Consider the following 26,059-nt stretch of genomic DNA (forward strand, 5'->3'; position numbering starts at 1 on the left):
AAAACTAACACAATATTGTAAATTAGCTGTACTTCAATTAAAAAAAAAAAAAAACCTGCAAAAATAAATAAATAAATAAATAGCTTAAGAAAAAAAACCCCAGTGCTGTAATGTGTATCTTTATAGCCAATTTTCTGTGCATAACCATATCATGCAATTGTTTTTTTTTGGCTGCATCAGGTCTTCATTGAGGCATGCGGGATCTTCGTTGAGGCACGCAGGATCTTTGTTGAGGCATGCGGGATCTTTCGTTGGGGCGTGTGGGCTTCTCTCTAGTTGTGGCTTGTGGGTTTTCTCTCTCTAGTTGTGGTGCGCGGGTTCCAGGGTGCGTGGGCTCTGTAGTTTGCAGCATGCGGGCTCTCTAGTTGAGGCACACTGGCTTACTTGCCCTGCGGCATGTGGGATCTTGGTTCCCCGACCAGGGATCGAACCCACGTTCCCTGCATTGGAAGACAGACTCTCCACCACTGGACCAACAGGGAAGTCCCCATGTAATTGTTTTTAAAGTCCCTCACAAATCTCATTTATCCTCTGAATTCTTCATTTTCCTTTTATTTACCTAAAGTGTAATCTCTTTAAAAACTTTCTGGAGAATTTAGATTCTTTACAAAGGGAGAAGTTTTTGACTCTACTGCTGAACTCTTGATGGAATTTCTAGTTAAAATTGCTTGGTCTGGGAACTTGTTGATAAAGAGAAATAGCTCTTACGTGCTAAAGTTAAGTAGTTGCTGTAAGCACAGATTGGGGAGGAGGAGTATTTTTTGAACACTTAATTATTTTCTTTCTCTCCCAGGACTCTTTCTGAATTTAGTTTATACTACAGCATGTATACTTTTAACTTGCCCTTAGGGGAGGTGGGCTGCTGGATTTTGACTTGCATAAGAATTTCACTCACCGCTCTAACATATTTGTCTTCAGCTGATAAACAAGGGAACACTGGCAGTTAGTGAATTTATCTTTGGTTAGAAGATGTTAAAAGAATGAGGCTTAGCCATTGAAAAAGTTTGAGATACATTTTTTTGTATGTGACCAAAGTGAGAATATGTAATTGTGAAGGGCACCTGTTTCTTTTTTAAAATAATATAATCATGCCTTAATATAATAAACATTAATTAGTTTTCTGTGTTCCTGAAATTAACTCATTTAAATGTCAAACATTCAAATTCTACATAGTTTTATCTGAAAATGTCTTGATTTCACTTCCATTCTTTAAAGATATTTTTGTGGGATGTAAGATTTTGGGGTGATTTTTGTTGTTTCTATTTCAGTATTTTAAAAATGTAGTTCCATGTTTTCTGGCCTCCATTATTTCTGATGAGAATTCAGCTGTCATTTGAATCATTCCTTTGTATGCAGTGTAGTTTTTTTTCTAGTTACTTTTAGGATTGTCTCTTTTTGCTTTTTAAGCATTTTAATTATGATATACCTAGGTGTGACTTTCTTTATATTATTCCTACTTGATGTTAATGAAACTTCTTGAATCTGTAAATTTGTCTTAATTTGGGAAAAGTTCAGCTGTTATTTCTTGAGATTTTTTTGCCTCATTCTCTCCTCTCCTTCTGAGACTCTATTTAAATATATAGACCTTTTGATATTTTCATAGGTCTTTGAGGCTCTGTCGATTTTTTTCACTTGTTTGTTTTTTTCTCTTCTTCAGATTGAGTAGTTTCTTGCATCTGTCTTCACATTCATAGACTCTTTCCTCTATTCTACTGTTAAGCTCATCTTGTGGTTTTTAAAAATTTTCAGATATTGCATTTTTTAGTTCTAGAATTTTACATTTTATTCTTTTTTGTGGTCTCTCTCTACTGAGATTTCCTATCTTTTTTATCATGAGCTTATTTTTCTTTGTGTCTTTGAACATAGTTATAATAACTGCTTTAAAAATCCTTGTCTGCAAAATGTGGCATCTAGGTCTGTTTAGCGTGTATCTCCTTGATTATTTTTTCTCTTGAGAATGGGTCATGTTTTCCTGTTTTTATGGGGAATCATTTGGATTGTATTCTGATATTGTGAATGATAAGTTGTATCAATAGAAACTTTGGATTTTGTTATGTTCTTCTGAAGAGTATTGATCTATCTGTCTCTCTCTCTCTCCCTTTTCTTTTTCTTCCGTCCCTCCCTCCCTTCCTTCCTTCCTTCTCTTTCCCTTTCTTTCTTTCTTTCTTCCCGTTCCTTTCTTCCTTTCTTCCTTCCTTCCTTCCTTTCTTTCTTTCTTCCTTCCTTCCTTCCTTCCTTTCTTTCTTTCTTTTCCTTCCTTCCTTCCTTTCTTTCTTTTTCTTTCTTTCTCTTTCTTTCTCTCCCTCTCCCTCTCCCCCTCCCCTTCCCCCTCCCCCTCCCAACTCAAACTGAAAAACTCTCTCTCCTCTGGTGGGTGGCAGCTCAAATTTCAGTTCAGTTCTTTTAGCTGGCCTACTTGGAATCTGCCCTGTGCATATGTAGGCCAGGGATCAGCCAGACATCTGGACAGAGTTTTGTGCAGATTTTAGGGCTCCCCCTCTCTGGTTCTCTTTTTTGTGGTGTTCGACATTATTTTCTGGGGGTGATGGTTTCTTTAAACTCTGTCCTTTGGTTCTTCACGCCAGCAGGACTGTGAATCGTTCATTGGAATTTTAGCTGCCCTGCATGGCACAAGGTTAAAAGATAAAAATTGGGGAAACTTGTCCATTGTATTTCCCTTGCAGGTATCAACTCCCATCCAGCATCTGCTTGCTTTTGTTCATTCTCCAGTGTAGTTCACCCCAAGTGGTTTTTTTTGTCTAGATGTTATCATTGTTATGGGGGCAAAGGGTTGATCTTATGGGAACTACTTGGCCATACTAAAAGCTTCAAATTGATTTTTAAAATTAACTTTATAATTTTGGAATAGTTTTAGATTTATAGAATATTTGCAAAAATAGTATAGAGTTCTCGAATTGATTTTAAGTGAAAATATTTCTAAAATATACTAATATTTCCTTGACTTCTTAAAATGCTGAATTTAACTGTCAATATCAGCATTCTGAATACAAATTCAGTAATGCCATGATGGCCTAAGGATCTATTGAGGTATGTAAGAGTATTTTTGCCTTTCTGCTAAATGGCCTCAGCTGTTGTGCTTTTTGAATCTCCTGTGTGTGTGCCTGCATGGGTGCGTGTGTGTTTGTGTGTGTTTTCTATTTCTTCCTTTGTCAACTGGTCTCTATTGATGCAGCCCATTTCCTTTAATTTTCTATTGTAATCTTTTGTGGTTTGGGTAAGCCAGATAAACAAACTTGTTAAAGTTTGTTTGAAATAAGAGTAAATAATTTCTGAGGGTTTGAATGTTGAGTTGATGAGTCAGGTACATGACCCTTAGTACATGGTCTAGGTGACATACGTTAGTGTTTGTTGTTCAGAGGCTTTTTCTCTAGCCATGTGCTGTCTAGTATGATATGTGGCTAGCCATATGTGGCTATTAAGTGCTTGTGTGAATTGAGATGTACTCTAAGTATAAAACATACACCAGATTTCAAAGATTTAGTACAAAGAAAAGAATGTAATAACTTTATGTTGATTATATGTTCAAATGATAATATTTTAGATATATTGAATAAAATAAAATATTTAAATTAATTTCACTTTTTTTTCTTTTTAAAATATGGCTGCTAGAAAATTTAAATAACAATTCTGGATCACATTGTAATGGTTGTGGTTCAGGTAACTTATCTTACTTGATAATAGTCATGTCCATCTGTGTGAGTTGGTGGTTGTACCACACAAATCATGAGACTAAGCAGGTACAATTCCAGCATTTCCTTCTTATCTTGGTGTTAGAAACTGTAAAAGTGGTTAATAGCATGGACTTAGAGTTCAGACTTCAGTTTTACCACTCCTCAGTTGTGTGACCTATGGCAGGTTACTCAGTTTCTCTAAATCTCAGTTTCCTTGTTTGAAATATGAGGAAATCAATACCTAACTTCATATGGGTATTGTGAGGATTAATGTATCTATATAAAGCACTTTCAAATAGTGCATGTTGAGTGAGAAATCAACTGCTAAATTAAACAGTGGCTATTAACTTGTTTGCAGGCAATTTTGGCAGCATTTTCATTTATTGTAGTTGATTCTTATAGGGAGTAGATTCAAGGTCGATCCAGACAAGAAAAAGGGTTATACCTTTGGCTCTCTTTTTTTTCTTTTCTTATCGTGCAGTATTTTTAGTTATATGGGTTATAATTTGTTCTGAAGAGATAATAGACTTTGTTCCTCCTATTTTAGGCTTTTGATGAGTGAATGTAAACATTCCAGCAGAGCTTGTTTTTTCCATTATGGTTCTGTTGTGCTTAGATGGAAAGTCTGGTCATTGTATATCTGGCACTTAGTGGGTTTTTTTTTTTTTAATTTATTTTATTTATTCATTTTTGGCTGCTTTGGGTCTTCGTTGCTGCGCACAGGCTCTCTCCAGTCGCAGCGAGCAGGGGCCACTCTCCGTTGTGGCACGCGGGCTTCTCATTGCGGTGGCCTCTCCTGTTGCAGAGCATGGGCTCCAGGCGCACGGGCTTCAGTAGTTGTGGCACATGGGCTCCAGAGCGCTGGCTCAGTAGTTGTGGCGCACGGGCTTAGTTGCTCCGCGGCATGTGGGATCTTCCCGGAACAGGGCTTGAACCCGTGTCCCCTGCATTGGCAGGCAGATTTTTAACCACTGCGCCATCAGGGAAGCCCTGGCACTTAGTTTTAACAAACGATTCTGGCTGAGACATTTCAGATTTGATTTTAGTATGGATTAGAGCTTTTGTTTTCATTTTCAGCATACAGTTCAAATATGTAACAGAGAACAAAAGTAGTACTCAGTAGAATCTTTTTCAACTGTCATTAATTCCCTATGTTATTTCCAGTAGTAGTTTTTGAGTAACAGCTTTGTATTCAGAATTTCTTTTGAATTCTTCATAGTGCTTGAAAAAAATGCTATCGTATTTAAACAGCTTAATATTTTGACAGTGATTGGGGCAGGAATAAGATTATCATGTATAAACATTTGGAACATTTTCTTTAAAAACTTCCTTAAATCTAAAAAAAAAACCAAAACAGTACAGAGGTCTATAAAGTTAATACCCCTGTTTCTACCTTTCCCGAAGTCTGTCCTGAGATATAAACAATGTTAATTTTGGTTTGTAGCCTCACACACCTGAGAAATATTTTCAAGCCAAGATTATAGCTCTGTGGTTATCTCTTGAAGGGATTTCTCTTTCTATCCTTCAGCAAAGTATAGGCAGACAAACCCTCACCTCCATCTTGAGGCTTTTCTCTACCTAGTTGCTCAAACCAGAAATCTAGGAGGTACTTGATTTCTTTCTTTCCCTCACTTACCACATCCAAACCATCCACAACTCTATAGGATTATACCCTTTCCAGTTCAATTTAATCCATGCATTTCTTTCCATCTTCATTGCCTCTACCTAATCCAAGCCACATTCCACTGGGACTATTATAGTAGGCCTCCCAGCTTCCATAATTCATCAGCTCCATGCCCCCAACCTGTTTTCCATATGGTAGCAAGTGTTATTTATTGTCTTAAAATTGAAATCTGATTTTACCTTCATATACCTCTGCCCACTAAAACCCTTCAGGGGTATCCCATTATCCCATTCTGTGGCATATTCTCCCCTCCCAGCACACACACACACACACACACACACACACACACACACACGCACGTGCATGCTCTGTGAAGTAAGGAATATATTCTCTACTTGGCACATACTTTGTTACCAAGCACTTACCACATGCTGAGCAATATTATAAGAGATTTTCATATATTAGCTCATTTAATCTCATAATAATTCTGTGAAGTAGGTATTATTCCCATTTTACATACAAGGAAACTGAGTTCCAGAGAGGTTAAGTGCCCAATATCATACAGGTGGTTAAGAAGAAGAACCCATATATCAGCCCAGGCTCTCAGCCTTCAGAATCCTTGCTGTTAACCATTGTGTTAAATGATTTCTTTCTACATAGTAGGTACTTGGTAAACATTTGTTAAACGGATGAAAAGTTATTCCCTCTGTGAACGTAAGTTTGAACTCCTTAATTTGGTCTAGAAAGTCTTTCATGATCTGGCCCCTCCCAATACCACTTTCTCTAGTACTTACAGCAATCTAGTCATACTGGCTCTTTGCAGGGCTGGCTTCGTCTCATTCTTTAGGTCTAAGAGATCTTTTATGACCATCTTATCTAAAGTAGGTGCTCCTTGTCCTCTCTCTTAGTACTTTGTTTCCCTTTAGGCACTTATTGCAGTTTAAAGTTTTTAACTTGATATATTTATTATCTGTTTCTTCCATAAAAATGAAGGTTTCATGAAGTCAGGTCTTATCTGTCTCATTCACAGTTGTTTCTCCAGTGCCAACTTCCAGTGCTTGGGAGGATAGTAGGTCCTCAGTAAATATGTATTGAATGTTGAATAAATATATCTGGATCCTAGGCAAGGAGGTGTATAAAAGGTGTTCTGTGAATGAGGAAATACAGCCCATAGCTTGAACTTCAGTGGCAAGTACTACACAGACTACTGAAATCCTAGAGTGAAGTCTAAATGGCAGCCTATGAAAATAGAATTAATTGTAAACAAACCAGAGCCCTGGTTATTATATCTCCTTTCACTTATATTGAGAGTTTTCTTTTTTCATTCCTTACCACACTTACATATTTTCATTCTTCCTGCTAGTCTTAATTGGAGACAAATAGAGATATTGGTTTGGATACTTATGATTGTAAGTAACAGAAAACTTTGCCCCAAGTTGTCTTGAACCACTAAGGCAGCGTATCTAAGAAAGAAGTCTAATAGGAAGACTGGCTCCCTTGTGATTCTTTTGGGTCTGTCCTCTTTTGGTGTTGGTTGCAGCCTCAGGCAGTATCAAGTTGGCCACATCAGCCACAGGTTTCTCATCGAAGGGTTTCTTCTTCTGCTGTCTTTGTCTTAAGAGTGAGAAACTTTTCTCAGGTGACTGTTGTGTTGATTAGAACTGAGTCATATGATTACAGTAGGTCAGTCCCTGGCAAGGGGACTGGAACTCTCATGACTGGCTTAGAATCAGTCAGGATTTACCCCTAGAACTGGGGGTTGGGGTATCATCTCCTGTGTCACTTGGGGGAGGGAGGAATGGATTCCTGATAAAAAAAAATTTCAAGTTCTATCAGCAAAAGAAAGGGGAGAATGGATCTTGGGCAGGCAACTATCAGATTTTGCTGTGTGGCTTCTGTGGTTTGTTAGCTCTATCCCAAGGTGATTTGGAGACCTAATTAAATTTTTTGAGAAAACTTATTAAATCAGAAAGATTTGACTTAGTAAGTTTTTTCTATACTGATAACCTTTTTTTGTAACTCAAAGGCTTTCATTGTTAGTAATCAACAGAAAGCTAATAAATAGTAAGGCATCTGCAGTAGATGAAGTCCTATAGAAAGAAAAAAAAAAGTACGGGGTGTCAATAAGTTTGTAGTCTAGTTCAGAGATACAGTGCAGAGATATGAATATTAAAGTAATAATTCACAGTAGTGATTTAAGAGATCACAAGGCAAGTCATGATTAATTTTTAAAAACTAACATAGAGTTGCTGTTCCCTGGGCGTTTGTAAGAGATGCAGAATCTTGGGCCTCACCCTGGATCTACTGAATAAGAATCTGCATTTTAACAAGATCCTCTGCTGATTTGTGTTGACATCAGGGTTTGAAAAGCTGGGTGGGTAATTGGACAGGTAATTGGTTTGGGCTAGAGTGATTTAGAAAGTTCTCTTGGGGGAGAGGCTTGAGCTTGACCAGAAGGGCAGGTGCAGCAGGGGCATTTCAGATGGAGGATAATGTGATTTTAGTCACGGAAGTGTCCAGATTTATGTTGACTATTGTACAGGATGAATGGGAGGGGATAATGGAATAGTAGTATGGATCCTCAAGGATACTGGTGGGAAAGGCAATAGGAAAGGAGGAGAGAGACCTTTTTCAAGACCTCATTTTTAAAGACTATTGTACATGTTTACAAGTTTAAAAAAAATTAAATTATTAGCTATATTAGTTGAATCATAATTTGATCGCTAACTGAAGGAAACAGAAACAGGCAACCTTCGAAACTACTGTAATTGAATTGTCACTCCCATTTGACAGGTTTAACTGTGGATAGTTGTGGGAGAGCTTTTTCACTAAACCTTGACATTTAGCTAAAACAATTGGCTAAATTGTGTATCTTAGCTATTTCTTCCAACAGCATTCAAGTAACTTTGAATCTTGATGACTTTAGTAATAACTATAGATTTTAGTGGGTTATTTCAGATAGGTAAGCATGATAAACTTTGGCTGTGCTTTAATTGTTCCCTCCTTTTTTAAAATTTAAGAATAAAGTGAAGAGACATCTTTGTATAGTTTTAAATGATTTCTCAATTCACAGTGATTTAGACTAAAGCAAGAGAACATCAAGTCTCCTGTTATAAGATGAATCACCAACTCAGAGGAGGAGCCATGGCAAGCCCTTAAGACTAAAACTCACAAAATCATGATTTATTGGGGGATGTTTATGAGAAAATGCTAAACAAGTATTATTACAATTGTGATAAAGTTGGGGGGGTATATATATATATTTTTTGGGGGGGGGTATATTTTGAGTTTCACTGTATCCTATAGTGACATTTTTACTTTGTGTATTCTCAAATTTTTAAATTATTCAGATTAAACTTTGTAGACCACAGGTAATACAAAGGCAGGAACCATGTCTTCTCTTGTTTATCACTGGATTTTCAGTGTTTAGTGTAGGTCCTCACTTGGTTGATGAATGATTAAAAAATAAAAATTTTAATTAAAAAAGACTTTTATCTGTCCTTGGAGATAATACATAAATGACATAATAAAAGTGAGTTATAATATAGTTAGAAACTATTTAGAATGGAAGTGGAAACTAGATTAACAATTGAAAACAACTTTATTTGGAAATAATTTCAAACTTACAGACAAGTTATAAGAATAAGAACAGTACAAAGACACCTTTTACCCAGGTTTACCTATTGTTAACATTTTACCCCATTTGCTTTGTTGTTTACTCTTTCTTTTGTAAGTTGTGTAGACTGTAGCCCTTTACCCCTAAATACTTCAGTGTGCATTCCCTAAGAGTAGGGATATATCTTGTATTACAGCATAACAGTTATCAACTCTGTAAATCAGTCTCCACCATACCCCCCAACCTCCCCTTTCCAGAATAGGAAACTAAGACCCAAAGAGATTAAGTGATTTACCCATGGTTATATAGTTTCTCAGTGGAAAATCCAGCCTATTTTGCAAGTCAGGTATTGGTTCTCATCCCTAAGTCACAGCAGTATCTTTTCTTTTTTTCTCTTGACAAGTCAAATCATTGAATAGTATAATATACTAATTAAAATTTATAATTGTTCTTCTAAAACCAGATATAACCATCCTGCAACAAGCATAAAGGACTTGATCTATAAAGGACCCTGGGTCATCATAATTGTCCTTGACATTGTATGTGGTCTTAAGATAAGCTTTAAGAAACATTAATGTTATATTGTTTTGCACTAAAAGGTACTTGCCTCTGCTTCTTAGTTTTTGTGGAATGAGAGTGTTCTTGAATTTGAGTGTCTAGGTTTTAAGGGGCTCTAGGCTAGTTTGGTTTAAGTAACTTGGCTCTTGCCAAGTGTGAGGCAAGATAGCATAGCGTGGCATTACTTCAGAGTACGAGAGGAGGCTGTTATTTATCAAATCTGACCCCAGCAAATGGTGACGAGGTTGCTGGCTTACAAAGAGCAGAGTCCAGAAGGCATCATGAGGAATTCACAGTTTAACCATAGAGTAAACATCCTTCCAGTCTTTTTATTTAAAATTTTTTGGCATGTTTTTCCTCCATGTCAGTGTTTACCAAAATATGGTCTGCCTACCAAATGCATCAGAATTAGAATTGTTTGGAGTGCTTGTTAAAAATTGCAGATTCCTGAACCCTACCACAGACATACTGAATCAGTGTCTGGAGGTGAGACCTGGTAATCTGTGTTTTAAACCCATTTCCTTATGGATTTTTATGTATCCTAAGAGTTCTAGAATCCTGCTCCTATGTAGGTGTCTTTCGTTTTCAGGGCTTTTCCACATTCATTCTATAACTTGTGTTTTACTTAATTTTCATATGTTTAGGGTGGGAAGGTTTTTGACTGCTTGCTTTTTTGTTGTTAAATGAAAGATTCATGTGCATGGTACAAATATCAAAAAGTATGAAAGTGTATACAATGAACAATTCCCTCCCCGTTCCCCTGTTTTAGAGCATTGTGCTGTTCTAAGCCCTTTAATATAGTAATTCATTCAGTTCTTCCAAACAATTCAGTGAGGTAGGTCATGTTACTGTTCCCATTTTATAGAAGACAAAAACAGGCCCAGAGAGGTTAAATCACTTTTTCAAAGTCACACAGCTAGGAAGTGCTGGAGTTGTCTGAGAGTCTGGCTCTTAACTCTTAACCACCATCCTCTGCTGAGTGAGAGGATATAAGGATTAACTAGATTAACACATGTGAAGAGCTTGTTTTGGGAGAGTATAGAGTTTGTTTTCAACATGGTAAATGTTTCATATGAACCCTAACAGCCTACCCTGGAGTTTCATCTAAGCCTGGTATCTAATCCTTATGTAATTTCGAACTAATCAGTTCTCTAAATTGCACGGGCTCCCTTCTGGAGAGTAGACTTCATGAATTGGTGATACTGAACAAGAAAATGGTAGCAACTGAGGTCCTTTCAGTGTCCTGTCATTGGCTGTCTGTATTTTTATTTACATAAAATACATCCCAGGCAGAGCTTGGGATACGGTAATTCTTCCATTACATATCCTTTGACTTTATTTATAGAATTATTTCTATGATATGGTTATGGCCAGGAAACAGTGATACATTCTTTGCATGGCCAGAGATTTTTGACATCTTCTCAAATAAAGGATATCTTTGCTTCACTCCATTTAGTGGACTATTTAAACTTTATATAGACCATATTTCTTAAAGTATTAGGGCATAATATATGTCATTTGGAAGAACTTAACGTAGAAAATACTTAGATTCATTCCCCTCTCTTATTTTCTAAATGATGTAACCTAGGGATTCTAATGACAGTGCTAGAACTGAAGAACCTGTTGTTAGGCCTTGAGCTCTGTGCATGAAGTATCTTTAATGTCAGGTAACATTTACTGAACTCTTACCATGTGCCAGGAACTGTGTGTACCTTAACTGATTTGATCCTTATAATATCACGTAAGTTTCACAATGTTAAGTATTTCACCGAAGGTCACACAGCTAATACTTAGTGAAGTCAGGATTCAAATCCAGATATGTCTTAATCTAAACATTGTTATTTCCTCCATACTCTGCAGACCCTGTAGAAGGATAACAGCTTATTAAACCTGTAGACTCTAAACCTTGGTTCCAGCATGTTTAGCAAAAACTCTGAAGAAATAGATAATAGAAGCCAGGTGACTTTGCGCATTTATTGTGTTGTTTTGTGACTTTTAAGTTAATCTAAATCAAAGGAAGCCATTTTGTGAATTTTTAGACAGCTAATTTACATAGAAACCACATTAAAGGTAAGTGAGCTCTTAAAGTTTTAAAGTTCATTCTTTCAGCTACACACTGTTCTCATACATTTCCTTGAAAATATGTCAAGGAAAATATTGGTAAGTTAGTGGTCAGGAGCCCATTCTTACCTTGAGGTCCCAGCTTCTCTTTCTCTTCCCCTAGTCGTAGTCATCCCTCACCCCCAGTCCCTTAAACACAAAGAAATAAAGAGGAACCAAGTTAAAGCTCTCTTTCTAGGGTGTTTTTTTGTTTTTTTTTTTAATTTAGTTATTTATTTTGGCTGTGTTGGGTCTTCGTTGCTGCGCTTGGGCTTTCTCTAGTTGCGATGCATGGGCTTCTCATTGCGGCGGCTTCTCTTGTTGCGGAGCACGGACTCTAGGCGTGTGGGCTTCAGTAGTTGTGGCTTGCGGGCTGTAGAGCGCAGGCTCAGTAGTTGTGGCGCACAGGCTTAGTTGCTCCGCAGCATGTGGGATCTTCCGGGACCAGGGCTCGAACCCATGTTCCCTGCATTGGCAGGCGGATTCTTAACCACTGCGCCACCAGGAAAGCCCCTCTAGGGTGTTTTAAAATCTGACTATTCTGAAAACTGATTAAACTGGGTTTTCTAAGTGAGCAGTTCCTTAACCTTGAATTAGTAAAACATTAAAATATTTATGGCACCTACCACTGACCCCTCTTCTGCAATGTAGGAGTTAATCCAGTAGTTTCTGAATAAATACTGGTATTAGGCAATTCAAGAATTACAACAGAGGTGGGGCGGGGGAAGGGTGCGGAACAGTGAGTGTATGAGAAGAACCCTAGATAGCAAATTAAACAAAACTACTCCTTTTGTAAGAACAAAACGTAAATGAATGCTAAGATTCATTATTTGTCTGGAATTGGTGGTTATTTCTGTCAGTGGTATTGTTCATGTTTTTGCTTTGATTATTTGGATTTTCTAATTTTTAAGAAATATAGACATGTATGTTTTCTGTAATATGAAGTTATAGTTTAAAAACTATTTATGTATTGCAAATTAAAATTTTGTCCAGTATGTGATATTTATACTTGTAATCTGTGTCTATGTATTTTATTTATTTTTTTATAAGATTTAAAAAAAATTTATATATATATATATATATTTATTTATTTTTGGCTGCGTTGGGTCTTCGTTGCTGCGCAGGCTTTCTCTAGTTACAGCGAGCGGGGGCTGCTCTTTGTTGCAGTGCGTGGGCTTCTCGTTGCGGTCGCTTCTCTTGTTGCGGAGCACAGGCTGATGCACGGGCTTCAGTAGTTGTGGCATGTGGTCTCAGTAGTTGTGGCACACGGGCTCAGTAGTTGTGGCTCACGGTCTCTAGAGCACAGGCTCAGTAGTCATGGCGCACGGGCTTAGTTGCTGCGTGGCATGTGGGATCTTTCCGGACCAGGGCTTGAACCCGTGTCCCCTGCGTTGGTGGGCAGATTCTGTGCCACCAGGGAAGTCCTGAGTCTATGTATTTTAAAAACAGCTTTACTGAGATATAATTCAGTTCACCCATTTAAAGTGTACAATTCAGTGTTTTTTTGGTATATTCACAAAGTTATGCAACCATCACCACAGTCTAATTTTAGAACATTTTTATCACTCCAAAAAGAAACCTTTTACCCATTAACAGTCATTCCCAACTCCCCTTTCTTTCCTCCCCTCTACCAGCCCTAGGCAACTGCTAATCTACTTTCTGTCTCTGTGGATTTGCCTAGTTTGGACATTTCATATAAATGGAATCATATAATATGTGGTCTTTTGTGACTGGTTCCTTTTATTTAGCATAATTTTTCGAAGTTCATCCAAGTTATAACATGTATCAGTAATGTATTGCTTTTTATTATCAAATAATATTCCATTTTATGTATATATATATCACCTTTCATATATCTTTAATTTTGTTTTTTAATTTTTGTAAATTTTATTGAAATATAGTTGATTTGCAATGTTATGTTAATTTCTGCTGTACAGCAAAATGATTGTTATACATATATATATTCTTTTTCATGTTCTTTTCCATTATGGTTTATCACAGGATATTGAATATAGTTCCCTGTGCTATATAGTAGGACCTTGTTGTTTATCCATCCTATATATAACAGTTTGCGTCTGCTAATTCCAAACTCCCACTCCTTCCCTCCCCCCCACCCCACCTTGGCAACCAGAAGTCTGTTCTCTATGTGAGCCTGTTTCTGTTTCGTAGATATGTTCATTTGTGTTGTGTTTTAGATTTTACATATAAGCGATATCATATGGTATTTGTCTTTCTCTTTCTGACTTATTTTGCTTATCATGATAATCTCTAGGTCTATCCATGTTGCTGCAAATGGCATTATTTCATTCTTTTTTATGGCTTAGTAATAATCCATTGTATTAATTTTGCTTTTTAAATTTAATATATCTGAGAAACCTCCACTTTTGGGAAGATGGATTGGATGGTGGTGGTGAGTTTCCTGGGTTTTTGCTTCATACATCCCAGACTTGGTGCTATAGAACGCAGCAACCTGGAAACTCCAACAGTTGTAGACAAAAACAACAACAAAAACTCTGACAAAAAGCTGCTCTCTCTAGCCAAAAAACCAGGAAAGGGGCAACCTAAGCAGGACAGAAAACTTTCAGACAATAGCTGCTCTATTCCAAACATCACAGGAAAAATCTATGATCCTGTTTTCCACCCATGCCAGCGAAGGCCGAATGGGTTAGCCCTGACTTCCACCCTCTGGTGGTGTGATATCATTTAACAAATCCTTTACTGATGGGCATTGGGAGATCCCCAGTGTTTTGCTATTATAAACAACACTTTATATTTCCTTCCTCTTGTACCCTTGGACATCTGTGTAAGTGTTTCTATAGAATAAATTTCTAGATATGAAATTGTTGGGTCAATAGCATACAGTGAAGCCTTCAAAAATGACCATTAGATGACATTAAAATATGGAAATATATAAGAAGTATTAAATTTTCTATCTATCTTCTTTCTGTTGTTCAGATTGGGTAATTTTTATTATTCTGTTTTTCAGTTCACCAATTCTTTCCTCTGTCCTCTGCATTGGCTGTTGAGCCCATCCTCTGAGCTTTTTATTTCAGTTATTGTATTTTTCAGTTCTTAAATTTCTGGTTCTTCTTTGCGTCTTGAATTTCCTTGCTGAGGCTATTTTTATGTTTATTTTAAGCTGTTCATAATTGCTCATTGAAGCATTTTTATCATGGCTGCTTTAAAATCTTTGTCAGCTAATTCTAACGTTTATGTCATCTTGATGTTGACATCTTTTGATTGCTTTTTTTCATTCAGTTTGATATGGTTCTTGGTATGACAAGGGATTTTCAATTGAAACCTGAACATTTTCTTATTATGTTGTAGAACTCTGGATCTTGTTTAAACCTTCTGTTTAAACTTCTCTGACACTCAAATAAGACTCCTCTGACATTGCTCTGGAGGGGGGTAGGAGAGAAGAATGGCAGTGGGAAGGAGAAGCCAGATGGACATAGACATCCAAGTGGAGATAGAAGTCCAGGTGCCCCACTCGGCCTCCATTGATACCCAAGGTGGGGAGGCTCCTCATTATTGTTGGGCAGGGGTGAGGGTTCCAGCTCCCCATGTGGTCTCCACTGACACCCCAGTCGAGGTGGCCTCATTACAGCTGGTTGATGTTGAAAATCCTGACTACTATCTACTAGGCCTCCTCCTCTGACACCCCTCTGCTTCCCTCTCTTCCAACCAAGAAAAAAGGGGGGTTTCTCATTACTGGCTGGCAGGGTTTAAAGCCTGGCTCCCTCTTTGGCCTTCTCTGATACCATCCTGGTGGGGGCATTATAGCCTCCAGAGGGTTGATTATATTAGTTTGGGAATAAAATATTTTAAAAAGCTGTATAGTGTGATCACATGTTTAAAAGAAAAAAGTAGTGTGTACATAGAAAATAAAAATCTAGAAGAATAACTAGTGAATGGTTCAAGGGTAGGGGAACTCTGACTTTCTGTAGTGTTTCAGTTTTTATTTTAAAAATAATAGAGGTAAAAGACCTATACTCAGAAAACTATAAAACACTGATGAAAGACATTGAAGACAACAGAAACAGATGGAAAGATATACCATGTTCTTGGACTGGAAGAATTAATATTGTTAAAATGACCATAACACCCAAGGCAATCTACAGATCAGTGCAATCCCTATCAAAATACCAATGGCATTTTCCACAGAACTAGAACAAATAATTTAAAAAATTGTATGAAAACACAAAAGACCCCAAGTAGCCAAAACAATCTTGGAGAGAAGAACAGAGGGGGAGAAATCATGCTCCCTGACCTCAGAATATACTACAAAGCTATAGTAACCAAAACTGTATGGTATTGGCACAAAGACAAACTTATAGTTCAATGGAACAGGATAGAAATCCCAGAAATAAACCCACGCACCTATGGTCAATTAATCTACGACAAAGGAGGCAAGAATATACGATGGAGAAAAGACAGTCTCTTCAATAAATAGTGTTGAGAAAACTGGAGCCACATGTAAAAGAATGAAATTAGAACATTCTCTAATACCATACACACAAAAAAATAAACTCAAATTGATTAAAAACCTAAATGTAAGACCAGATACTATAAAACTCCTAGAGGAAAACATAGATAAGTGAGGTTTTAAAGTTTTACCTTTAGCATAGATTCTATCTAAATTAGCTGTCTAAATTTATAAAATGGCTTCCTTTGATATAGATTAACTTAAAAGTCACATAGAACACTCTTTGACATAAATTGCAGCAATATTTGTTTGGATCCGTCTACTAAAGCAAAGGAAACAAAAGCAAAAATAAACAAATGGGACCTAATGAAACTTAAAAGCTTTTGCATAGTGAAGGAAACCAATGACAAAATGAAAACACAACCTACTGAATGGAAGAAGACATTTGCAAATGATATGACTGATAAGGGGTTAATACCCATTAATATCCAAAATATATAAACAGCTCATACAACTCAACATTAAAAAAACAAACAACCAGATTAAAAAACGGGCTGAAGAACTGAATAGACATTTTTCCAAAGAGGAAATGCAGATGGCCAACAGGCACATGAAAAGATGCTCAACATCACTAATAATCAGGGAAATGCAAATGAAAACCACAATGAGATATCACCTTACACCGGTCAGAATGGCGATCATCAAAAAGAACGCAAATTGCAGATGTTGGCAAGGATGTGGAGAAAAGGGAACCCTTGGACACTATTGGTGGGAATGTAAATTGGTGCAGCCACTGTGGAAAGCAGTATGGAGGTTTCCCCAAAAACTAAAAATTGGACTGCTATATGACCCAGGAGTCCCACTCCTGGATGTATATCTGAAAAAAACAAAAACACTAATTCAAAAAGATACACGCACCTCAGTGTTCATAGCAGCATTATTTACAATTGTGATGGTATGGAAATAACCTAAGTGTCCATCAACAGATGAACGGATAAAGAAGATGTGGTGTATGTATACAATGGAATACTACTCAGCCATAAAAAAGAATGAAATTTTGCCATTTGCAGCAACATGGATGGACGTGGAGGGCATTATGCTAAGTGAAATAAGTCAGACAGAGAAAGACAAATACTGTATGATATCACTTATATGTGGAATCTAAAAAATGTAACAAACTAGTGAATAAAACAGAAGAAGCAGACTCACAGATATAGAGCACGAACTAGTGGTTACTAGTGGGGGGGAGGGGCAATAGAGGGGTAGGAGTATAAAAGGGTTATTTTGGGATTATATGAAATCATGTGTGAAATTTTTGAAAATTTTAAAGCAGTATAGAATTTAAAGAATCTTTCATTTAATAAAAAAAATTTAAAATGAGTGTATATGTTACTGTTAGAAGCAGTAAAAAAAAAAAAGCATACTTTTTTTAGATGCTATGTGTTCATTTTTAACATTAATAAAAACTGGGTGCAGAATAAGATACCCTGATTCCCAGTGTAGTATGCTTTCCATTATACCATAATATCCTCCTCACCTCCTCAGTCAGTTGTACCAATAGGTTGTATTTATTGTAATTCATACTGAAGAGAGTAATTTTGATCCTTTAACTTTGTTTTTTTTTTTTTTAATCAGTCATCAGTTTTATACACATCACTGTATACATGTCAATCCCAATTGCCCAATTCAGCACACCAGCATCCCCTCCCCACCACAGTTTTCCCCCCTTGGTATCCATACGTTTGTTCTCTACATCTGTGTCTCAACTTCACCCTGCAAACTGGTTCATCTGTACCATTTTTCTAGGTTCCACATACATGCGTTAATATACGATATTTGTTTTTCTCTTTCTGACTTACTTCACTCTGTATGACAGTCTCTAGATCCATCCACGTCTCAACAAATGACTCAATTTCGTTCCTTTTTATGGCTGAGTAATATTCCATTGTATATATGTACCACAACTTCTTTATCCATTCGTCTGTTGATGGGCATTTAGGTTGCTTCCATGACCTGGCTATTGTAAATAGTGCTGCCATGAACATTGGGGTGCATGTGTCTTTTTGAATTACAGTTTTCTCTGGGTATACGCCCAGTAGTGGGATTGCTGGGTCATATGGTAATTCTATTTTTAGTTTTTTAAGGAACCTCCATACTGTTCTCCATAGTGGCTGTGTCAATTTACATTCCCACCAACATGCAAGAGGGTTCCCTTTTCTCCACACCCTCTCCAGCATTTGTTGTTTGTAGATTTTCTGATGATGCCCATTCTAACAGGTGTGAGGTGATACCTCATTGTAGTTTTGATTTGCATTTCTCTAATAATTAGTGATGTTGAGCATCTTTTCATGTGCTTCTTGGCCATCTGTATGTCTTCTTTGGAGAAATGTCTATTTAGGTCTTCTGCCCATTTTTGGATTGAGTTGTTTGTTTCTTTAATATTGAGCTGAATGAGCTGTTTATATATTTTGGAGATTAATCCTTTGTCCGTTGATTCGTTTGCAAATATTTTCTCCCTTTCTGAGGGTTGTCTTTTCGTCTTGTTTGTGGTTTCCTTTGCTGTGCAAAAGCTTTGAAGTTTCATTAGGTCCCATTTGTTTATTTTTGTTTTTATTTCCATTACTCTAGGAGTTGGGTCAAAAAGGATCTTGCTGTGATTTATGTCAAAGAGTGTTCTTTCTATGTTTTCCTCTAAGAGTTTTATAGTGTCCAGTCTTACATTTAGGTCTTGAATCCATTTTGAGTTTATTTTTGTGCATGGTGTTAGGGAGTGTTCTAATTTCATTCTTTTACATGTAGCTGTCCAGTTTTCCCAGCACCACTTATTGAAGAGACTGTCTTTTCTCCATTGTATATCTTTGCCTCCTTTGTCATAGATTAGTTGACCATAGGTGTGTGGGTTTATCTCTGGGCTTTCTCTCTTGTTCCATTGATCTATGTTTCTGTTTTTGTGCCAGTACCATATTGTCTTGATCACTGTAGCTTTGTAGTATAGTCTGAAGTCAGGGAGTCTGATTCCTCCAGCTCCGTTTTTTTCCCTCAAGACTGCTTTGGCTATTCGGGGTCTTTTGTGTCTCCATACACATTTTAAGATGATTTGTTCTAGTTCCTTAAAAAATGCCATTGGTAATTTGATAGGGATTGCATAGAATCTGTAGATTGCTTTGGGTAGTATAGTCATTTTCACAATATTGATTCTTCCAATCCAAGAACATGGTATATCTCTCCATCTGTTGGTATCATCTTTAATTTCTTTCATCAGTGCCTTATAGTTTTCTGCATACAGGTCTTTTGTCTCCCTAGGTAGGTTTATTCCTAGGTATTTTATTCTTTTTGTTGCAATGGTAAATGGGAGTGTTTCCATAATTTCTCTTTCAAATTTTTCATCATTAGTGTATAAGAATGCAAGAGACCCAAGATGTGATCTATCCTGGAGAATGTTCTGTGCGCACTTGAGAAGAAAGTGTAATCTGCTGTTTTGGGATGGAATGTTCTATAAATATCAATCAAATCTATCTGGTCTATTGTGTCATTTAAAGCTTCTGTTTCCTTATTTATTTTCATTTTGGATGATCTGTCCATTGGTGTAAGTGAGGTGTTAAAGTCCCCCATTATTATTGTGTTACTGTTGATTTCCTCTTTTATAGCTATTAGCAGTTGCCTTATGTATTGAGGTGCTCCTTTGTTGGGTGCATATATATTTATAATTGTTATATCTTCTTCTTGGATTGATCCCTTGATCATTATGTAGTGTCCTTCCTTGTCTGTTGTAACATTCTTTATTTTAAAGTCTATTTTATCTGATATGAGTATAGCTACTCCAGCTTTCTTTTGATTTTGATTTGCGTGGAATATCTTTTTCCATCCCCTCACTTTCAGTCTGTATGTGTCCCTAGGTCTGAAGTGGGTCTCTTGTGGACAGCATATATATGGGTCTTGTTTTTGTATCCATTCAGCAAGCCTGTGTCTTTTGGTTGGAGCATTTAATCCATTCACCTTTAAGATAATTATCGATATGTATGTTACTATGACCATTTTCTTAATTGTTTTGGGTTTGTTTTTGTAGGTCCTTATCTTCTCTTGTGTTTGCCACTTAGAGAAGTTCCTTTAGCATTTGTTGTAGAGCTGGTTTGGTGGTGCTGAATTCTCTTAGCTTTTGCTTGTCTGTAAAGCTTTTGATTTCTCCATCGAATGTGAATGAGATCCTTGCTGAGTAGAGTACTCTTGGTTGTAGGTTCTTCCCTTTCATCACTTGAAGTATATCATGCCACTCCCTTCTGGCTTGTAGAGTTTCTGCTGAGAAATCAGCTGTTAACGTTTTGGGAGTTCCCTTGTATGTTATTTGTCGTTTTTCCCTTGCCGCTTTCAATAATTTTTCTTTGTCTTTAATTTTTGCCAATTTGATTACTATGTGTCTCGGCGTGTTTCTCCTTGGGTTTATCCTGTATGGGACTCTCTGCGCTTCCTGGACTTGGGTGGCTATTTCCTTTCCCATGTTAGGGAAGTTTTCAACTATAATCTCTTCCAATATTTTCTCGGGTCCTTTCTCTCTCTCTTCTCCTTCTGGGACCCTTATAATGCGAATGTTGTTGCGTTTAATGTTGTCCCAGAGGTCTCTTAGGCTGTCTTCATTTCTTTTCATTCTTTTTACTTTATTCTGTTCCGCAGCAGTGAATTCCACCATTCTGTCTTCCAGGTCACTTATCTGTTCTTCTGCCTGAGTTATATTGCTATTGATTCCTTCTACTGTAGTTTTCATTTCAGTTAGTGTATTGTTCATCTCTGTTTGTTTGTTCTTTAATTCTTCTAGGTCTTTGTTAAACATTTCTTGCATCTTCTCGATCTTTGCCTCCATTCTTATTCCGAGGTCCTGGATCATCTTCACTATCATTATTCTGAATTCTTTTTCTGGAAGGTTGCCTATCTCCACTTCATTTAGTTGTTTTTCTGGGGTTTTATCTTGTTCCTTCATCTGGTATATAGCCCTCTGCCTTTTCATCTTGTCTGTCTTTCTGTGAATGTGGTTTTTGTTCCACAGGCTGCAGGATTGTAGTTTTTCTTGCTTCTGCTGTCTGACCTCTGGTGGTTGAGGTTATCTAAGAGGCTTCATGGGAGGCTCTGGTGGTGGGTAGAGCTGACTGTTGCTGTGGTGGTCAGAGCTCATTAAAACTTTAATCCACTTGACTGTTGATGGGTGGGGCTGGGTTCCCTCCCTGTTGGTTGTTTTGCCTGAGGCAACCCAACACTGGAGCCTACCTGGGCTCTTTGGTGGGGCTAATGACAGACTCTGGGAGGGCTCACGCCAAGGAGTACTTCCCAGAACTTCTGCTGCCAGTGTCCTTGTCCCCATGGTGAAACAGAGCCACCCCCCGCCTCTGCAGGAGACCTTCCAACACTAGCAGGTAGGTCTGGTTCTCTCTCCCCCGGGGTCACTGCTCCTTCCCCTGGGTCCTGATGTGCACACTATTTTGTGTGCGCCCTCCAAGAGTGGAGTCTCTGTTTCCCCCAGTCCTGTCGAAGTCCTGCAATCAATTCCCTCTAGGCTTCAAAGTCTGATTCTCTATGAATTCCTCCTCCCGTTACTGGATCCCCAGGTTGGGAAGCCTGACGTGGGGCTCAGAACCTTCACTCCAGTGGGTGGACTTCTGTGGTATAAGTGTTTGCCAGTCTGTGAGTCACCCACCCACCAGTTATGGGATTTGATTTTACTCTGATTGCGCCCCTCCTACCGTCTCATAGTGGCTTCTCCTTTGTCTTTGGATGTGGGGTATCTTTTTTGGTGAGTCCCAGTGTCTTCCTGTCGATGATTGTCCAGCAGCTAGTTGTGATTCTCGATCCTTTAACTTTGTTGAAATGGAATTTTATTAGTACAGCTTGGATTAAAGGAGTTAGTTTTTTTTTTTTTTTTTTTAAGGAGTTAGTTTTTGATTTATGACTACTGGACCTCCGAGTTTTTCCACAGTTTCACTCTACTTTATGAAAACATCGTCTGGCTAGTAGCTGCCAATTTTCTAGTGCTCTTATGACTTTGGAAAAACTTACTCATGGCAATACTTCTTATTTGAATTTTCATGAGTTTTAGGAGAGCAGTTAATACAAAGGCGTTTTCCAGATTTATCCTGAAGAGTGCACATGCTATGCTTTTTATTTAATTAATTAATTAATTAATTAATTAATTTTTGGCTGCGTTGGGTCTTTGTTGCTGCACATGGGCTTTCTCTAGTTGTGGCGAGCAGGGGTTACTCTTCGTTGCAGTGTGCAGCCTTCTCATTTCGGTGGCTTCTCTTCTTGTGGAGCACGGGCTCTAGGGCACGTGGGCTTCAGTAGTTGTGGCACGCGGGCTCAGTAGTTGTGGCACACGGGCTTAGTTGCTCCACGGCCTATGGGATCTTCCTGGACCAGGGCTTGAACCTGTGTCCCCTGCATTGGTAGGCGGATTCCCAACCTCTGCGCCACCAGGGGATTCCCCTGTATTATATTTAATCAGGTAACTGCTTTTATTTTTTTTTAACTCCCCTCCATTTCCCCATTAGTTTAGGAATTAATGACTTTACTACTGTAGCATTTTACTGAAATGGCTTCTGAAGTTTTTGAGACTTGCTTTAGGTTAATAAACAGTACTTCTACCAGCATCTTTGAGTGACTTGTTGAAAGTTAGTTTCTGACTCTATTCATAGACTTTATGGTGAAGAGGGCTGTGTTGGCTGCTAGTGAGTATCAGAATGTCCTCTTCCAGCCTGCTTGCTCGCTCTTTCATTTCCTGCTCCCCCCTCCCTCCTTTTTAAACTTGGGGGGCATACTTGATGGAATTCAAGATTTGTCCCACTCTAATTTTTAGGAAAATTGTGTTATCGTAGAGCTCAGGGAATTCAGCTGCTTCATTTATTAAGTAGGATTACAAATAACTTATTATAAAGATATCTTTTGTTATTTTCTTGTTCCCTGAAGGAATGTGTAAACTGGGTATGGGATTTTTATAATGAATAATTTTTAAAAAATTATTTATTTATTTGTTTGGCTGCACCGTGTCTTAGTTGCGACATGCGGGATATTTTAGTTGCGGCATGGGGGCTCTTAGTGCAGCGTGTGGGATCTAGTTCCCTGACCAGGGATAGAAGCCGGGCCCCCTGCATTGGGAGTGTGGAGTCTTAACCACTGGACCACCAGGGAAGTCCCATGAATAATTTTGTTTAATGTGGGGGAGGTTGGCAGTTATTTTACCCTTTGGAGACAGGCACACGTTTCCCTTTTTATGTTGCCCTGTAAAGAATACTGTCTCATAGAACAAGAAATGACTTACGTTTCATAAAACCTATGATAGTCTTTGCCCTGGCGCAAGGATATATGTACCCCCTAGGGATTGATTGGACCTGTGCTGTCCAATAAGGTAGCCATTAGCCACGTGTGGCTGTTTAAATATAAATTAATTAAAAGTAAATAAAATTCAGTTCATTTGAACTAGCCACATTTTAAGTACTCATTAGCCACATATCACAAATAACTACTGTATTGGACAGTGGTAATTCAGATAATTTCTATCATTGCAGACAGCTCTCTTGGACAGCGCTATATTAGACTGGCCATTTTTAAGAAAATGAGGTGGGAATTCCCTGGTGGTCCAGTGGTTAGGACTCTGTGCTTTCACTCCCAAGGGCTTGGGTTCAATCCCTGGTCAGGGAACTAAGATCCTGCAAGCCGCGCAGTGTGGCCAAAACAAAAAAAAGAGAAAGGGGCAAATGAAAGACCTGAATTTCTTCCTTCCACAGTGCAACTTTTCCTGTCTCCTAGTACCCGTGACTAAAATTCAGGAAAAGGTCTATTGTTTTGTGTATCATCACTTTGGCCTTGATTTTTAATGTTTATTTCTGTTTCCCAGGCTGGCAGTGATGGTGAAAGCATAGGAAACTGCCCCTTTTCCCAGAGGCTCTTCATGATTCTTTGGCTCAAAGGAGTTGTGTTTAGTGTCACAACTGTTGACCTGAAAAGGTAAGATTTGGTTGTAGTTGGGGATCAACTTGCTGTTTTCAGTTTGATCCTCTCCTCATCCCTCACTTTGCTTGCATATGTTCTATAAAGAAATGTATTAAAGTTCAGCTGATTTATGGGCACATTTAACTTGTATAAGTATTATGGATAATTCACAATGTAAGTATATTGCTTGTGGCCTCTCAGTCTTTTTAGGAACTTACTGTATGTTTACCTTATAATATCAAGAGCAGCACCGGGAGCTGTTTTAGTGTAGAAGCAGTGAAATCTTTGACTTTACAGATAAACATGTAACTATGCAGAACTTTCTAAGCAGACGACTTCTCAAATGTGCTCGTAGACACATGGCTTATATAATCTGGATCTTTAAAGCCAAGAGTGGGATTTTTGGAGGCTGATTACTGCTGTGGTCTTTTTCATTTCATCTACTTTTCAAAGCATAATAGGAGTTTTCTATAATATGATTTTAACCATATTTGGTTAAATACAGTTATAGAATAAGAGCAGTTATCTATGGCCCTGTGATTGTTCTTGCTAGGTGAAGGGTTGTTTCTGACTTTCTCTCTACAGACCAAAGTGGAGAGGGCTGAGAAGAGCCCTGATCGTGATAAGCAGTAAGCTTTTTTTACTCAGTAACTTCTATTCTCCCTTAGCAAACAGGTCTGAGGCGAAGAACATTCATACTTAAAAAAAAAAAAAAATGATTTAAACCAAGTGTTGAGAACATTTTTACCAAGAGAAAATCTGGGATTTGGCAGTGGAAATGTATTCCTCTTGACACAAATGCCACAAAGCAAAAAATGCTTTGCTACTTACTTTTTAAGCATATTAGACATGAGCAGTATCCAAGAAAAGAATAATGACAGGCTATCACTTGATGGGTAGCAGAATTCATGAACATTCTCCTTCTGGGCATCACAATGTGAGAATTACCTGACAGCTGTAATCCCATTCCCTGTTCTAGGTTAGCATTCTCTGGGACCCCTGTCAGTTCCTTAAGATTTATTTTTACTTCACTTAATTGAGATTTTGTAGACTTAAAATCTATTTATTGAAAATAAGCCATAAAGTCTTCCAGGAACCCCTTTGGTTATATATATGAATGTAGAAATAAGCCTTTGGGAATTGTAAGAACAACAGGCTCATTTGAAGACATACCTAGCTCATATTGGACAGAGCTATTGTAAGAATGAAATAATTTATATAGTTACCCTTCTATTACTGTTTTTTTCCTACATGCATTCACAAAGGGAGTTTCCCAATATAACTCCTAAAAATAGACCATGCCACCAAGCACACACCCTTAGTGTGTCTTAAAATACATGGATTTCTCCTATTCCATTTTTGGCTTGGAGCAAGTGAGTTGACTAACATGCTTTGAAAAAGCCTTCTTTGAACAGCTCAATACAGTGTTTGATTGTGGTGCACACCAGTAATAGAACCATAAACGATGGGAATCTGGTTCAGAAAAGGAAGTGAACTCATAACGGCTGTTTCTAAGTCATCTGTTTCATTTTTCATTTACAAAGTTTTGACGGCATTATTCTTGGAAGTTGATTGATATTTGGGGATTTGTATATGTTTAGGAGTAATGTACCCTACATGTAAAAAGTGACACATGGGAAGTAGGATGAAAGATTCAGGCCCTCCTAATTGGAAAATTTGCTACTCAAAGAAGACGTGTGTTTATTTCCTAGAGCTTTGTGTAAAATCTACAGAGAGCACTTAATACTGGAGCCTATATTCTTTAGCTTTCTTTAAAAGTCTTAGGTCTACAGTACATATAAAAAAATCCTTCTTAAGGTCAATTAAAAGTGTGCAAGTAGTACATGATAATGAGTCCCCTTCATCCCTAACCTTGGTCATCAGGTTCCCCTTCACAGAGATAATTGCATTTAGGTTTGGTCTTTATCATCCTTCCAGACCTTTTCTATGAGTTTACATGCTTATATATAGTCTTAAGTAAGATTTCAAAGAGAAGGTACCCCAAGAGAGTGAACGTTGGCTCAAAAAAAAAAAACCAGTGTAAATAAAATAAAGTTGTCACAGAGGACTAA

At 37.7% G+C, this 26,059-nt stretch overlaps 1 protein-coding gene across 1 annotated transcript in view; it reads left to right on the forward strand.

The window, feature by feature from the left end:
* CLIC4 (chloride intracellular channel 4) overlaps positions 1-26,059 on the forward strand; it is a 77,270-nt gene that overhangs the window by 20,468 nt on the left and 30,743 nt on the right. The window contains exon 2 of the mRNA XM_059915973.1: positions 23,893-24,002. Within this exon, the coding sequence (XP_059771956.1) occupies positions 23,893-24,002 (110 nt within the window). The remainder of the gene's footprint in view (positions 1-23,892; positions 24,003-26,059) is intronic.

This window comes from Balaenoptera ricei, chromosome 1 (genome assembly GCF_028023285.1).
Source record: "Balaenoptera ricei isolate mBalRic1 chromosome 1, mBalRic1.hap2, whole genome shotgun sequence".
Lineage (NCBI taxonomy): Eukaryota > Metazoa > Chordata > Mammalia > Artiodactyla > Balaenopteridae > Balaenoptera > Balaenoptera ricei.